General features: G+C 41.7%; 1 protein-coding gene across 1 annotated transcript in view; it reads right to left on the bottom strand.

The window, feature by feature from the left end:
- ARHGEF38 (Rho guanine nucleotide exchange factor 38) overlaps positions 1-16,525 on the bottom strand; it is a 124,890-nt gene that overhangs the window by 4,234 nt on the left and 104,131 nt on the right. The window contains exons 11-13 of the mRNA XM_046655924.1: positions 8,851-8,994; positions 7,828-8,026; positions 7,421-7,680 (exon numbers count right to left, since the gene is read on the bottom strand). Of these exons, the coding sequence (XP_046511880.1) occupies positions 7,421-7,680; positions 7,828-8,026; positions 8,851-8,994 (603 nt within the window). The remainder of the gene's footprint in view (positions 1-7,420; positions 7,681-7,827; positions 8,027-8,850; positions 8,995-16,525) is intronic.

Genomic DNA, 16,525 nt, shown 5'->3' with positions numbered 1-16,525 from the left:
GGTCGGCGTGAGGAGGAAATTAGGAGACACGCGGGGACTTCATTGAGCAGGAAGAGAGTGGGCAAGTGTGGGGGCAGTGTGGTTACAGGTAAGTGGTTCTTTAGATCTTGAACTGCGATTTAACTTGGATGAAACTCTGGTACCGCTGGTTCGTGTGTCACCTCAACAACTCACGTGAGCTCCACCTCGGGGTCTCCCCTGGCCTCTTCAGGGTACACGCACAGTAGGAATTTAGATAGATGTTGGTTTGACTCGAAAGTTAGGCTGAAAGCCTTGGGTGTCCTACAAGAATGTGTAAGAGAACACATTGTATCCCACAAAATACGAGACAGATTGTTGGACATGGATTACTTTGAAACTTAAAAAAGTCAAAGAGAAAGCCAAAAGAGGGGCGCTGTGAATTCTTGAGCCATGGGGAGGCAGCAGTAACAGCCACCTTTCACAGAGCTCACGGCAGTTTGCAGGTCACACGTGCTTTGTCCTCAGCAACCTGTGAGCTGGGACTTGGAGGAGCAACGTGCCCTTGACTACATTGCTGCTCAGTGCTGCTGGGACCAAGCTTCTAACGCGGTCCTGTGCCTGGCCCAGTTCTCACGATACTTTAGGAAGCAAACTCAATTCCAGCAGGATGTGCAGAGGATGTTCTTGTGGAAAGAGACTGAAGTCTCAAATCTGTTGGCTGCTGCTGTTTCGGTTGCTGTTTAGAAAGTGAAAACGCTTCACAGATCCACAGAGCAGAGCGGAAGATCTGGGTTGCAAAAGCTTTCGGGACTGTGCTGTGCTGCCATCCAGCTTCTGCATGACGTGTCAGAGCTCGCGTTACCTGTCGCCAGCCATCCTGTGTGGTCTTTGTCCACGGTGCACGTGCTCTCCCGGTGCAGCCGTGGATTCTTGAGCAGGTTGGAACACCTACTGAGACACGGCTCCCGAGTGTTTGGTGGCCTTCCACTTTGGCACGAGTTCTCTCAGGGGGATGCAGAATCTTCCACCTGGATCTACTTGGCATGAAATTATAGCAAAGCTTACATTTTAAATGCTAAATATGGATTCTCATGGAATCGTAAATTTAAAGTACAAAATTACAACATAGACTTTCAATCCTTTAGATGATCATGGTCCAGAATTAGTTTAGGATGGGCGTTTTTCAGTTTTTATATAATATGTTTATGCCTCCATTCAACATGAGACGGATACTCAAAGTGGAACTGTCTGCTTCTAAAGAGACAGCAGTTGATAACATTAGACTGCAACTTAGAATTTTTCAACCTGTTCCAGATTTAAAAGCTGAAGGAGTTCTCATTTTTAAAAAATATTTTAATTCTAGGCTGCATCTTGCTAACTTTCAATGATAAAAATTGTATTAATATAAGCCGTAATCATCTGATCCTTTTCTCCTTTTCCTTGGCATCATTACAATGTATTTTATTCATTGCCTCTTTGCACTCTGTAAATCTCTGGCTCATTTTGTGTTCAGTGTTCTGTGAGCACAGCCCAGCTCTCCACAGCTTTTACTTTTTCTATACCACGCTGTATTGTGTTATGGACTCACACCCAGTCTGTCACCACTGATTATGAGCACTGGGCGCCTGTGGCAGCACTGCGGTCCAGCGTCCGCTCTGTGTCTGTGCGTCCGGTTACTCCTCCCTCGGAGGCTGCTTCACCTGTCTTCACGGAATTTCATTTTGTTGATTTCATCCAAGTTCTCCAATTAGCAACAACAAAAATCATAATGTATTTTAATCTTCCTTTCCAACACCAAAAATCTACAAAACCAGCATTTATGGCATTATGTCACATGTAGCTCAGGAAGCCAAGATAGTGATATGGCCTGAAAAATGCTCATTCTTCGCTCTCACCCTCCAGGAACAAGCTTTCATGTTCTTCAGTTAACTGTTCTGTGTTGTTACTACATGAGTAGTTTTTATAAATAATTTTAAATAAAATAAAAGTAAGCAAAAAAAAGCACACTGAACTGCTATTAATATTTCTTTCCTTCCTTCTCCCTGTTTTCCTTCTACCTACCTACCTGAAGTGGTAATAAACATTAATTATAGTATGCATAGTTTTTGCAACCTGCTTTTTCCTTTCAAAATAAATTTCAAAGTCTTTTCACATCAATAAGTAGCTCTCTAAAGCATCATTTTGATGCCGACTTAACCACATGACAGTGCAGCCTGCTGGCTTTTACAGCACTGCCTAAACAGTGACATACTGGGCATGAGCATCACCACCGTAAGTTGTTGAAAATGTGAAGATGGTGGACCAGAAAATGAATATAGGGTCAGCGGCAAAACAACTAACTTTTTAGAAGTCAGAAATTAGGTTCTTGGGATTATTTATGTGGAAAAAGAAAAGAGCACTGATTCTCAGACACTGAACTTCCATCTAAAACTGGGTTTTAGCCATTATTAAACCTGGTCCTCTTTGAGAAGTACATTGCATCACATTAGCCCAACATCCTGCTTCCAAACAAGGCATCATAGATACTGTGGTTGGCAGAACGCTAAGAGGGACGCCAGGATGAATGCTGAATGTCCTATATGATCCCCTCTGTGAATAGGATGGGATTTTACTCCTGTGATTAGGTTACCTTATCTGGCGAAGCTAAAGAGATTTTGCAGAGGTGCCTACAAAGGTCCCTAATAAGTTGACTTTGAGTTAGTCAAAGGTTGTGCTGAGTGGGCCTGGCATAATCAGGTGAGCCCTTTAAAAGAGAGTCCAGGCCTTCTCTGAAGGGAGATTTGAAACCAGAGAGATGCTCGCTTCCTGGCCTTGAAGAAACCAACAGTCATGTTGTGAACTGTCTACAGAGGCAGCCACGTGGCAGGATCTGAGAGCTGCCTCTGCTTGTTGAAAGTGGTCCTCAGCTGAGGGCCAGCAAGAAATGGAGGCCTCAGTCCTGGCAAAAGGAACTGAATTCTGCCAACAACCATGAGCTTGGAAGAGAGCTCTGAGATTTAGAAGCGAACACAGACCAGCAAACCCCTAGATTGCAACCATGAGAGATGCCAAGCAGCACACCCAGCTGAGCTGTGCTGGACTTCTGACCCGGAGACTGTGAGATGATAAATGTGTGTTGTTTTGAGCCCCTTAGTTTGTGATAATTTCTTATGCAGCATGGAAAATGAATACAGATCATGCTGTTACTATTTGATGGGAAAGGGGAGAATACCTTAGAATGGGAAGACATTCATTTGACTGCTTTTGTTATATTCTTTGATACAGCATAAAGTAAGGAGTAAAGAAGTTAAAAACCAAGTCCCTCAGTGTAAATTGTACTGCCAGGTTGTGAGTATCCATTAGCGCATCCTCATTATTCTACAAAGGCTCTGGGTCATGATTTGGGGAGCTTCTAGAACATCAGAGAAGGTCTGTGCTATCTGGGAGGGATGTGCATGGAGGACTCTGAATGGACCGGGTCTGAGGCCTCAAAAGCAGAGTGACCACAGCTCCGCATTACACCTATGACAGTGTCTCATCCAGTAGACACTCAACAGAAGTGTCCCACTGCAGATAAGTTCTATTTCCACTCTGCCTGTAAGACTTCTGATTCACTAGAGCCATTCTAGAAAGTGCTGGAAGCGCTTTGTCCAACAGTCTTTCTTGCTTGGGTGGGAGAATGGACAGCAAGGTAAGCCTGTAGAGCAGTGGCTTCTAACCTTTCTAAGTAGAATTTCCCTTTGAAAACCTGTGGAAAGCTCTGAACTTCAGAATATCACGTATAGTCCAAGGCTACCCTCCCCCCGTCCTTGTTGTCAGGGTCCGCTGGAGCCCTCAATAAGGCTGGATTACAGCCACAACACCCCTTGGCCATGGACTACTGCAATTCTGGACGAAAGCAAAAAAGTGTTGGTGCCACAGTAGGAAAGGACAGGGGAAGAAATGGTGACCCAGAGTGGCATCCAGTTAAGCCAGCACAGGCTTCAGTCGATGTCCCTGTGATACAATAAAATCAAGAACAGAAGTCTAAACAGCCACACGGAAAACCGCTGCATGGGGTCGGTACCTCAGATGTGCATGTCACAAAATGCAGTGAAGTCTCACTGTTGGCAAAGATAGTGCGATTTACTCCCACATTTCAGTCACCTTATAGGGACCTCTGTAGCATCTTGGTCTCTTAGACTGTCACACCACAAATCCATATTAGTGGTAAAGAATGGGTGCTGACCGTTCTCTCCACACTTTCTAAGAGCCAACGGAATGGAAACATCAGCTCTCTGGCAAGGCTTAGGAGGATCATGCAAGGCTTCCCTCTGTTTCCAAGTGATGAATGGTAGTCGCGTGATCGGAAGAGTCTGAAAACCACTGGCTTGTGTGCCTCTACTGGCTGGAATAAAGATCTAAGGAAATGTTCCTATGTGGCCTTGTCTTCTCCTCTCCCTTGTACTGGGGTTTCTAACAGGTGCAGCCTCTTCACCTAGCAGCGAGTTTATTGGGACAGACTGTGCCCACACACAGGCGAGGCCTGCAATTTGGTCTGGGCTATTTCAGCTCAGAGGGAGGTATTCAGGGATCCCTTGTGGCCACAGATCCAAGCTGTATTTTCTAGTCCAGCTTTATTAGTAATAAAACTTACATTTATGTCCCTGGCACCAAGGTCTATTTTGAATTGGCTCTAAACTCAGAGGAAAAGGAAAACAAATAGCACTTTATGGAGAGATACCATCAATACACTTTCTATTTTGAGCAAAAGAAAATTATCTCATTTTTTCCTCTCTTGGTAATGGAAACTTTAATGGACCTAATTTGCATGATACATATTGACAGGATCACTGACAGAGAATTTTTCAGCAGTAGCCGCTCGTAGGAACTGGACACAGTTTTAGACTACAAATCCCACACTGAGAGAGCCTAGCCAAGGGACGGATGCCAGAAGGCCCCGTAAAGCCACGTGAGAACCAGAGCTCGACACCAAGCCAGGTGCAGGGTGTCTTCACAAATCTGCTTCTCAAATTTCTGTCCTCCTAGGTTACTGGGTTTTGGTAAAGTCTGCCAAGACACTTAATCATGTATATAGATTTCACTGGTAAAAATTCATTAATCAGTTGGTATTATAATATAAATTTGTCATCTAGAAACCCTGAATAAACTAAGAGAGTGAACAAGTAACAGAAAAATAGTGTTTTGAAACTTCAAGACCAAGGAATGATAAGAGCACATAGTAATGTCCAGAAGAGTGAAGAATCAGTCATGACTGGGAGAAAGTATTTGCAATTATGTATCTGATAAAGAACGTGCATCCCGAGTATATAAAGAACTCTTACAACCAGACAATAAGAAGGAAAATGACCCAGTTTTTAAAACGGGCAAATATTTGAAAAGACATTTCACCAAAGAAGACACTGGAGTGGCTAATAAGTACATGAAGATACACAACAGCATTAGTCCCTAGGGAAACTCAGATTAGAAGCACAATGAGATACAACTTAGCGCCCACTGAGATAACTATAATCAAAAGGACAATAAGGCAAGGATATGGAGAAACTGCAACCCACTCCCACATACACTGCTGGGGTAATGTAAAATGATGCAGTCACTTTGAAAACCAGTTTGGTAGTTTCTTAAGACGTTAAATGTACCATACCAACAATCAATTCCACTCCTAGGTATCTACTCAAAAGAAATGAAATCCTCACAAAGACTTGTACACAAATGTTAATAGCAACCTTATTCATAATAGGAATTACCCAAAATGTCCATCGACTGGTGAATGGATAAACCAAATATGCCGTATCCATAGAAGGAAATATGGTCAGGCAATAAAAAGCAGCAAAGTACATATACACACCACAACATGGATGAGTCTCGATGACATGATGCTAAGTGAGAGAAACCAGCTGTAAAACACCACACGCTGTCTGATTTCATTAATACGAAATGTACAAAAAGGCAAGTCTATGGAGAAATAAGGTGGATTAGCAATTTCCTGGGCTGGGGTGGGAAAGAGGAGCAGCTGTAAATAGGTGCAAAGGATTTTTGGGGTGGAGGAAGCATTCTGAAACTGGCTGGGGGTGATAGTTGCCCAACTCTGTAAACATACTAAAAGTCATTGACCTGTACATGGGACATGAATGAGATTTATGATATATCAATGAGAACTTAATGAAGATGTTTTTAAAAAAGAATTAGTCGTGCACTGGACAGCAATCAATGTACTAACGATGGAAGAAACTAAAAGTAGATAAGCGTCTTGGAAGAGCAGTGTGGCACGTCTACCAAGGCTTCACACCGCACCCCGTGGACCCTGCAGTGCTGTCAGGACTCGCCTTACAGACTTACAGACTCCTAGACGTGCACAAAAATAGGTGAGCAAGGACCCTGCCTGAAATATTGTTTGAAATTTTTAAAACCCCAAATACACTAAACGTCTATTATTAGGGTAACGGTTACATAAATTATGACACGTCCACAAAATAAATGACTACTCAGAATTTTTTGAGGAAGAAGGTAGATATTCAGGTACTATTGCTCCTAAAATATATTCAGTGAAACAAAACCCAGTAGGTAACACATACGCTGTGTCCTCATCATATAAATCTAGTTGTTGTTGTAGGCAGACGATGACTGAAAAGATGTCCCCAATGTTGTCTTTCAAGAGGAGGACTAGGAGGAGGGGATAAAGACCCTGACTGTTAATTTATATGTGTCTTTCTGCTGTTTTAACTTTTCACAAATAACATATATTACCCTTATAAAAAAGTAAATTAGTTAATAAAAAGCCACTACAGATGAGAGGAACCAGCTACTTGGTCACCACTGGGGGATTAACACTTACTTACATTGAAACTTTCTGAGATAGCAAAAAGAACCCTACAGTATCATAGTTAATTTACCTTGTGAAAGGATTATCTCAATCCCCTCTGCACTGGTGCAGCGCAGGAAAGGCAGCTCTTAAAGTTCAGCACATAGTTTGTGGCATTATACAAGAAACTAAAAACAGCCAATCCCCAGATAGCTCGATGAAGAAACTGCTTTTAGAGGAACCGTGGACAGTTTTCCGCCTGCTACTGATGGCGCAGTCTGTGCAGTCCCGAGCTGTTTTCCTCTGATGGGGGAGTATAAAAAGTCCATCCTTGCTTCACTCTAAGTACTTAGCAGAAGGGTAGTAATAGCAACAGCTACTGTGTATTGAGCGTCTGCCCCGTGCTGGGTAATTTACATAGCCACATTATCGCTAATCCTCTGCATTGACTCTGCAAAGTAGGAATTATTGTCCTCTTTTCCTCATTTGAGGAAACAGGCTCGGAGAATTAAGCTCCTTGCAGAAGGTGCACAGAGACTAAGTGGCAACAGAGCTAGGTCTCCTTGATGTCAAAGCTGAGCTCTTCCACTATGTCTTACAAGAGATAGAGCACCCTCAGGGAACGTCTTTCAGGATTTGAACAGCCAAGCATTTTTACATCAAGGCTCAAATTCTTACCTGTTCATCTACCTCCTGAAAACTGTCAGGGTCAGTGCCATTTGCCTCAGACTTTCCACAGGTGCCACTAAGAGATGAGCTGCTGTCACTCACGCTACCTTCTGGGGTGCCTGTGACACTGTCACGAGCTGGCCGTGAAGACACAAAGAGGCTGATGTTATCAAAGTCGTCATCACAGAACCTGTGCTCAGCATCCACCTTCTGCACTTTTGCTGGATTGTAGGGTCTTAGGAAGGAGGAGTACACATAGCCTTTCATAACTGGATGCAAAATAAACAGAAAGAAGAAACAAGGTCACTCGTATACTTTTTCCAAACATTTGTGCTTAGAGAAGTACATAGAGGCCCTTGGGAAAATCTCAACTTGAAAAGAGGTGGTAGTTGTGTGTATCTTATGCAAAATCTTACGTCCTGTATCCACAAGCCACCTGCTTGTGCTCCCCAGTGGGTCCTTCTGTTCCATCACTGCCACCAACTCCCCTTCCAGGAGATTGATGTCATATTCCTGTGTAGCGTTGCACCTGCGCTTGGCCTGGTATAGTTCCTCTGTACTGTATGTGGACAGAAGTTTGGAGCGATGAGCGTCAGTTTGACGTGGCGCTTCTGGCTGGGAGAAATAAGGAAAAGTTTTGGTTTAGATAAAATGTATAATAAAATCCTCACTGAGTTGGTAAATACTTCTCTGGAGATGTTTTAAATGTTGAAGCCATACACTGATTTGGGGTTATTTCTATATTATGTTATGGCATAGTTTGGGTTATTAATGTGAAGTATCCAGCTGAGTTAAGCGGGGAAAAATTCTCTGGTTAGCACATGAGGGCAGTGTTGTAGAAAAGAAAGAAAACTCATGGGAAATAAGAAAGCAGAAGTTCTAATCCCTCTTGGCTAGGACAACTTTTTAATTCTTTGCCATACTGTAGACAATCCCTTACGGATTAAGCACTTGCTAAGTAATATATAAGTAAGTAAATTGTACACGTGCATGTCTTTTTCTCAGAAATAATGTCAGTAAATTAGGCAAGAGTCAAGAAGCCTGGAGCCCGTCCCTGCTCTGCCACTAAGTGGCTCTGAGAAAGCCACTTCATCTCTGGAGGCTGAGATTCCTTATCTAGAGAAATGAAAGGGTTGAACTATATGATTTTGGTCTATAAAATTCTGTTCATTCATTCAACAGATATTTATAGAGTACCGACCTTGTGTCAGGCACCATTTTAGGTGCTTAGAATACATCATGTACAAAACAGAAAAAAATCTATGACCTTACAGAGCTCATAGTATAGGCGGTAGAAGTAGACAAGAAATTCTATATATAATAAGTAGGTAAATTATATGTGATTAGAATGAGATAAGTGATATGGAAAATAATACACTATGAGTTGGACAAGGCAAAGAAGTGATAGCCATCATTGTCATGAATCCTACCAAACTCACCGGAATTTGCACAGGCTTCTTCTTTTCAAAACTAAGTTTCCTCTCAATAAAGGTGGCACTGTTGTCCTTTACAAAATTCAGATTTTGAACCTCTTCTAGTACTCGATTCTGAATTTCACAGATGGTTGAAGCCAACAGTGGTATCTGTAGGTAGAAATAAGATGGCATTGTTCCTGGACAACTACTTAATCTTATTAGGTACTGAATTTAGTAGAGTTGTGCTGAGCAGTTGAGAGAGTGTAAGATAGCTCCACAGCAAAAAATCAGGGCAATGTTAGAACTTCTAAATAAAAATGATCTAGTCTGCTGTCTCTGGAAACCCCACTAAAATGTCAGGGCTAATTCTTTTAAAGGTTCAAGCCTAAATATAAAAAGAACAGAAGTGAAGAAAATAGCAATAAAATTTTGGAAGAAAGGCTAAGGAATCGACAGCAGTAGGCAGCTTCAGTGTGGTAGGGTGGGCTTGTGGGAGGGGGAAAAAAGCTTTGGTTAAGAGCGTGTGGTGGTTTTAAAATAAATCAGCAAATTCTTTGACATCAAGAAATGGAGTCCGTGTCCCCTCCCCTCAAAACTGGGTGGGCCTTTAGGATTGCCTCAGTGGACAGAATGTTGAGATGAATCGAACAAGGGAAGTGACGCTGTCTGACTTACAAGATTAGGCTTAAAAAGACCGTGTGGTTTCTGCTATTTTCCCTGAGGACACTCACTCTGAGAGACTTTGGTAGCCATGGAAGAAGTCCAGCTGCACTGTGGCCGCCATAGCAAAAGGCCATGTTGAAACATCAGAGAGAGAGAGGGATGGGGTGTCTATGGAGCCCTAGCTGTTCCAGCCCCCAGCTATTTGAGTCTTCCATCATCATCCCGTCACCAACCTCAGACATGGGCCCCAGACATGGGCTGGAGATGACTCCAGCCCCAGACATTATCCACCTGCAACCTCGTGAGAGACGCTGAGAATGACTGACCTGAGCCCAGTGAACCCCGAGAACCATGACAGACAATGACAATAAGTAACTATTGGTTGTTTCATACCACCACATTTGGTGTAATTTGCTACACAGTTATAGAAAACTGAAACAATTTTTGAAGCAGTTGGATCTCCAGATTCTTTCTCCTCTTCAGTGAAGCTGGGTGATTATTTCTTCCCTACTATAGCAGAAGACAAAGTTTTCTTTTCTGCAAATGGTAAAGCAGAGAGTGTCTAGACTGGGGACACTAGGCACAGATAAGGTCAGGGGACCCACACTGGAAAGAGGGTAAATAAGTGAGTGGATGGACACTGGATCCAGAGACCTCCCTAGCCAGGCACAGCAGTCACCATTACCCTGTAGTCAGAGGACTTGAGGCATCCCTGGAGATTCTGACCAGCCCAAAAGGAGAGACCTAAAGATGCTATCATCAGGGGTTCCAAATGAAATGACAGACAGATTCTCTACACAATATTGAAGCTTATAGTTTTCAACTCTTACCTATGTGTCAATGCTGCGAACTAGTCCCCAACTCTTTATCACTGATGAATGATCAAGTATATCAGACTTTTGAAGCATGCCTCTAACATGAAAGGGTCTGATGAAAAGAAAAGCAACCTGGGCCAGCCCTGATGGCCTAAAGTTAAAGTTCAGCGCTCTCACTGCTTCAGTGGTCCAGGTTCAGTTCCCAGTCACAGAACCATACACCTGTCTGTCAGTTGCCATGCTGTGGCAGCGGCTCAGATAGAAGAACTAGAAGGACTTACAGCTAGGGTATACCACCATGCACTGGGGCTTCGGGGAGAAAAAAGAGGAAGATGGCAACAGATGTTAGCTCAGGGTGAATCTTTCCCTGAAAAAGGAAGGAAGGAAGGGAGGGAGGGAGGGAGGGACAGAGTGAGGAAGGAAGGAAGGAAGGAAGGAAGGCTGTCTTAATTTTAAGAAAACAACAACAAAAAACTCGTAAAAATTAAAATTATGAGAACAGAAATGAAAAATCAAAAGTTGGGTTTGAAGATTAATTTAGGAAAATTTCTTGAGAAGTAGAGCCAAGTAATAATGAGCCAGAAAATAACAAAATTAGAGGAACAACCCAAGAGGGTCTGAAAGAGAAAAGGAAGAGAGAAAAATCATCAGTGAAATATTCAAAAAAAGTTTCTAGAGTGGAAGACAAATTTTCAGGTTGAAAGGATCCCACCAAGTATCCTACACTCCAAGGTACATTGTCATTACATTTCAGACCGATGGGGACAATAAGAACATTCTAGAAGCTTTTAGAAAGGGATAGGAGGGAGTAAGTTCATACAAAGGATCAAGAATCAGAATGGACCTCAGAGTTGTCAACAGAAACAATGGAAGCTAGAAGACATGGAACAGTGGGATGCCTTCAAATTCAGAAAGAACAACTTAGAATTCTACACCCAGCCAAAAAACCAATTAAGTGTATGATAGTATAGACATTTTCTGATATTCCAGTGTCAAAATCTTAACCTCACAACTTTCCTTTCTCAAGAAGTGCCTCAAAAATATGCTCCCCCAAATAAAAATAGAAAGCAAGAAACAAGTAACAGGGGATAAGGAAACATTAGAGCCCCAGAAGAGAGGGGAAGAGGTTCCCTGGAAGGGGACGAAGTGTGAGCCCAGGATTATAGTCAGTTGTCAGATAAGAAGGGCAGCCAGTTCGGACTGGACTGAGTCAGAAAGCTTTGGGAGAGATTTCGGCAAGAAGACACAATTAATAGAAGACCTCATACATCTAAATGTCCTAACAGGTGATTTAGTCAATTGGCAGATAAAGTGAGGCAAATTAAAATTAAGCCACTGACAAAAAAACCCCCACAATTATTAACTTTAGGGAAAACAGAAAAACTACGCATGAAAGAAAAAGTTATCATGATGTAGTATGGCTCAACCCTAACCAGCATTCCCTGTGGGTACTGAATATCCTTTGTTTGCTTCTTCAGATTCCTGCTTTCCTCTTCTGTTCTGCTCTGCACTCCGGGAGGCTGATCAACTCAGGATGTATCCACGGCCTCCTTGTGCTCTGGCTTCTAGATGGGTTCAGTCAACACGATGCACCCACAGGAATGAAGAGTGAGGGAGGACAGTGAGACCGGGTATTTATTTCCTGAGTTTCCTTTCCGTGGTGTTGACTGATAGCCCAGCACCTGTGGAGCACTCTCCACGTGCCCATCTCTGCATGTTCCTGTAACCACTCCTTGCCCTTGACCCTCCAAGCCAGCTGTTGTGAGGCTCCCTCCTTTAACAAGCCCCAGCGCAGTGCACTATGCTTTAAGGTTTCCCTGTGCCTTACTCTCATTTTTGTAAATAGTTTTTTATTAAATTTTTCTTCAGATGTCCATTTGAGTGTGTTATGTTTTTCCTACTGGCGTCAAGACTGATACGCAAGTCAAACAGTTTGAACGCTGAATATAAACTCAGCCAGATTTATGATACAGCTGTATTGGACGGGAAATAGAAAGAGTGTGTGTGAATATATTTGTGGCAGGGGCAGACAGAAGAGCAGCTAAATCTTCACTTCTCATAGTGGAATGTACCGTGCCTAGAATTGAAGAGTAATGAAATGGCAACATGAGAGTGTTGTTTTAAAATATGAAGGTAAATGCCAAAAAATCAGCTAAAAAAGTTGAAAAGTAGTCGCCTCTAAGGAAGGAGAAATGGGGTAAAGGGAGTGAGACACTATTGTTTCTCTTAACCAAACCTAAATAACTGCTTGAATCTTTAAATCATGTGCATGTATAACTCTGACAAAAATAAAAATTAAAAATAGAGCTTTGGATTCCTCAAAAAATTAAAATTAGAATTACGATATGTTCCAGCAATCTTACTGCTGGGTAAATATCTGAAAGAATTGAAAGCAGGATCTCAAAGAGATATTTGCACACTCATGTTCACAATTGCCAAGAGGTGAGAGTAACGCAAATGTCCATGGATGGATGAATGGATAAAGAAAATGTGGTCTGTCCTACCACATGCCGTGACAGGGATGAACCTTGAGGACATTAGGCTAAGTGAAATAAGCCAGTCACAAAGAGACAAATAACTGTATGGTTCCTCTTCTATGAGGTATCTAAAGTAGTCACATGCACAGAGACAGAAAGTAGAACTGTGGTCGTCAGGGGCTGTGGGGATCGCAATGGGGAGTCATCGTTTAATGAGTGTAGAGTTTCAGTTTTGCAAGATAGAATGTTCTGGAGATCTCTTTCACAACAATGTGAATACACTTAACAATACTGACCTGTACACTTAGAAATGGTTCAGATGGTAAATTTAGTCATATATTTTACCACAAACTTTAAAAAAGTTCATAGCTTTATAATTCCCACTTTATTCATATAAGAAAATTGAGACACATGGGGAAAAAATAATTTGCCCAAGGTAATATGGTGATGGATGGGTGTTAGAACATGGCACTCTAGTGAGAACCTGTCCTCTAACCGCTGCTCAATTCTGCCTTTCAGAAACGTATCTAGTTATGTAAGATGCCACCACTGGGGAACCATGTGAAGGGTATAGGGGCTCCTGTATTGTTTCTTACAACTGCCTGTGACTCTACAATTCTCTAAAGATAAAAAGCTTAAATATATATGGCACATATAAAATCTATAATAAAGTCATTTAACAAGCATAAGGTTCTGCCACATGCTTTCCACTTCAGGGCATTTGTAATTTCTCAGAAACAAAGTACCTCTCTGCTCCTGTTCTGCTATGGACTGCAATGTGAAAGATATTTAGATGACATAAGGCAGACACTGAAGACAGCTTTAAAATTCTACGATTGAAAGTGGGAATCAAAGATACCTAGAGTAACGTGTCTTTTTTGATTAGCAAATTCCTGCCAATGCTCACCTTTACTGTGAACTTGTGAGCCTGCCTTCCTCCACGACCATGGGGGATACACAGATTCTCTCTATAAGCCTCAGAATGAGATTTCCCAAGGAAACTGCAAATTTATTGAGTTTCATTGAGAAAATATTAAGAACAACAACAAGAAAAAGTAACTTTTCAATAAATAGTGTTAGTGCAACTGAATAGCCATTTGGAAAAAGGTAAAATTGCATCCATATTTCACATTATGAACAAGGATAAAATCTACGTGGATTAAAGATTTAAATAAAAACTATGAAACTAGAAATATACTAGAGGAAACATGAGTGAATTCATTTGGAGCCTCCAAGTGTGAAAGTCCTTTCTAATCATGACTCAAAGTCTAGAAATCATAAAATGAAAAATTAATAAATTTGACATTAAAAAAAACTTCTGCATGATGAAAAAAAATACCACAAAGTCCAAAGACAAGTGGTAAACTGGGAAAAAATATTCTCAATTTACATCTCAGTTAAAAGGCTCATCTCCCTGGTATATACGTTGTTTTTAGAAATTGAGAAAAAAAAAAAAAGACCAATAACTCCATAGAAGAAAAAAGAAAAGACTTGCACAGGTAGCTCACAGGAAGAGAAATAGAAATGGCTCTTGATCATTCTCCACCTCACTAATAATTAGAGAAATAACAATGAAAACTACACTTGAAACCTACCAGACTGGCAAAAACGCAGGGAAATCAGCACTCTCATATGTTGGAGGTAGGAATCCAAAATGGAACAACCCTTAAGGAGGGGCTCTGTCAATACCAGCCCAGTTATGTATGTATTTCCCCTTTGACCTAGGTATCCCACTTCTAGAAATCTCTCCTAAAGATACATCTGCACACCTCTAAAATGACTCTGCTATTATTTGTGACAGAAAAAGATTGGAAATAGTCCAAATGTCCATCAATAGGGACAGGTCATGGCATAAAAGAATACGCATTGTATGACGCCATTTATATGAAATACAAACGAGGCAAAACAGTCTGTGGTAACAGAGGTCAGAAAAATGGTTAGCTTTGGGGGGCTACAGCCTGGGAGCAGTCGTGGTGACCTATGAGGAACTGGAAAAGGGTTTTATCTGGATCTAGGTGGTGGTTGCACAGATGTATAAATACATAAATATGCATTAAGATGTACACTTCAGACTGAGGCACTTTACTGCCTATAAGTTTTACTTCAATTTAAAACGTTTAAAAGTAGAAGACTGATCAGAGAAATGCAAATCAAAACCACAGTGAGATATCACTCCCCTCACTAGAATGGCCAGCTCCTGTGGGGTAGGACAGCCCAGCCCCCGTGGGGCAGGATGGCCCAGCCCCGGTGGCCTAGTGGTTAAGTTCTGCACACTCTGCTCCAGCAGCCCAGGGTGGGTTCCTGGGCACAGACCTACACCACTCGTCCATCAGTGGCCATGCTGTGACAGCAGCTCACATACAAAATAGAGGAAGATTGGCAACAGATATTAGCTCTGGGTGAATCTTCCTCAGTAAATAAATAAAAGAGTAAAAAAAATAAATAAAGAGCTCGCTTCCCTTTAAAAAAAAGACAGATGTGAAGAGAATGGAACCCTTGATCGTTGCTGTTGAGAATGTAAAATAGTGCAGCCACTTTGGAAAACCGTCTGGCAGTTCTTCAAAAGGTTAAATATAGAGAGTGAGCATATGACCCGGCAATTCCACTCCTAGGTACAGATCCAGGAGAAATGAAAACATGCATCCATTAAGAACGTGAGTGTTCACAGCAGCATTATTCATAATAGCCAAATGTGGAAGCAACCCAGATGGCCATCAACTGATGAATGGATAGATAAAACATGGCATATCCATACAGTGGAGTATTATTTAGCAATAAAAAGAATTAAGTGCTGAAACACTACAACATGGATGAGGCTTGAAAACATTATGCCAAGCAAAAGAAGCCAGTCACAAAGAGCCACATGCTGTATAATTCTTTTTATACCAAATGTCCAGAATAGGCAGATCTGTAGAGGCAGGAAGTAGACTGGTGGCTGCCTGGGGCTGGGAAGTGAGGGGGAAACGTGGAGTCACTGCTAATGGTACAGGGTTTCTTTTGGAGGGATGACAGCATTCTAAAATTGGTTGTGGTGATGGTTGCACAACTCTTGGGAATATACAAAAGATCATGGAATTGTATAATTTAAATGGGTAGAATACATGGTATGTGAGCTATTCTCAATAAAGTTGTAATCCAAGAACTGGGGGCTGGTTACACTCTCCTGTACAGCTACGCAGTAGACCAGTGGAGAGCTGTGGAGGAAGGAGGAAGCTGTCTGTGCACTGACAAGGGCGCACCCCCAGGATGCTGCAAAGCCAGTTGCAAAATGGTGCTATAATATGCTAACTTTGTCTAGAAACAAAAGTATATATTTGCATCTAGTTTTAATGGCACAAAGAAGCCCCAGGTAGATAAAAATCAGCTAGTAACAACGGGGTAGGAGCAGAGACGAGATGGTTAGGACAGAGTGGGTGTGAGACTGCTTATAAGTTTTTATGTAGTTTTGCTTTTTGAGCCATGTAAACACAGCACCTGTTTATTCAACTTAATTTCACTCAAAGCATGAGTTAAAAGTTAATTAAATGCACAATAAAAAATAAAGTAGAGACAGTTAATTTTCCTCCAAACGTTGTCCATTAAATGTCTAGCCAGCTGAATGAGAGCTAATAAAGTTGAACTGAAGGGCCGAAACCCAAGCTGATTGTTTTAAAGTTGATATTAAGTTGTGAATATGTTTCTTGCTCTTCAGGAAAATAATTATAAAATCATATCCTAATGGAAAGCTAAATGAGATCTCTATAT

The sequence above is a fragment of the Equus quagga genome, chromosome 3 (genome assembly GCF_021613505.1).
Source record: "Equus quagga isolate Etosha38 chromosome 3, UCLA_HA_Equagga_1.0, whole genome shotgun sequence".
NCBI lineage: Eukaryota > Metazoa > Chordata > Mammalia > Perissodactyla > Equidae > Equus > Equus quagga.
This window is presented reverse-complemented; position numbering and strand designations above follow the sequence as displayed.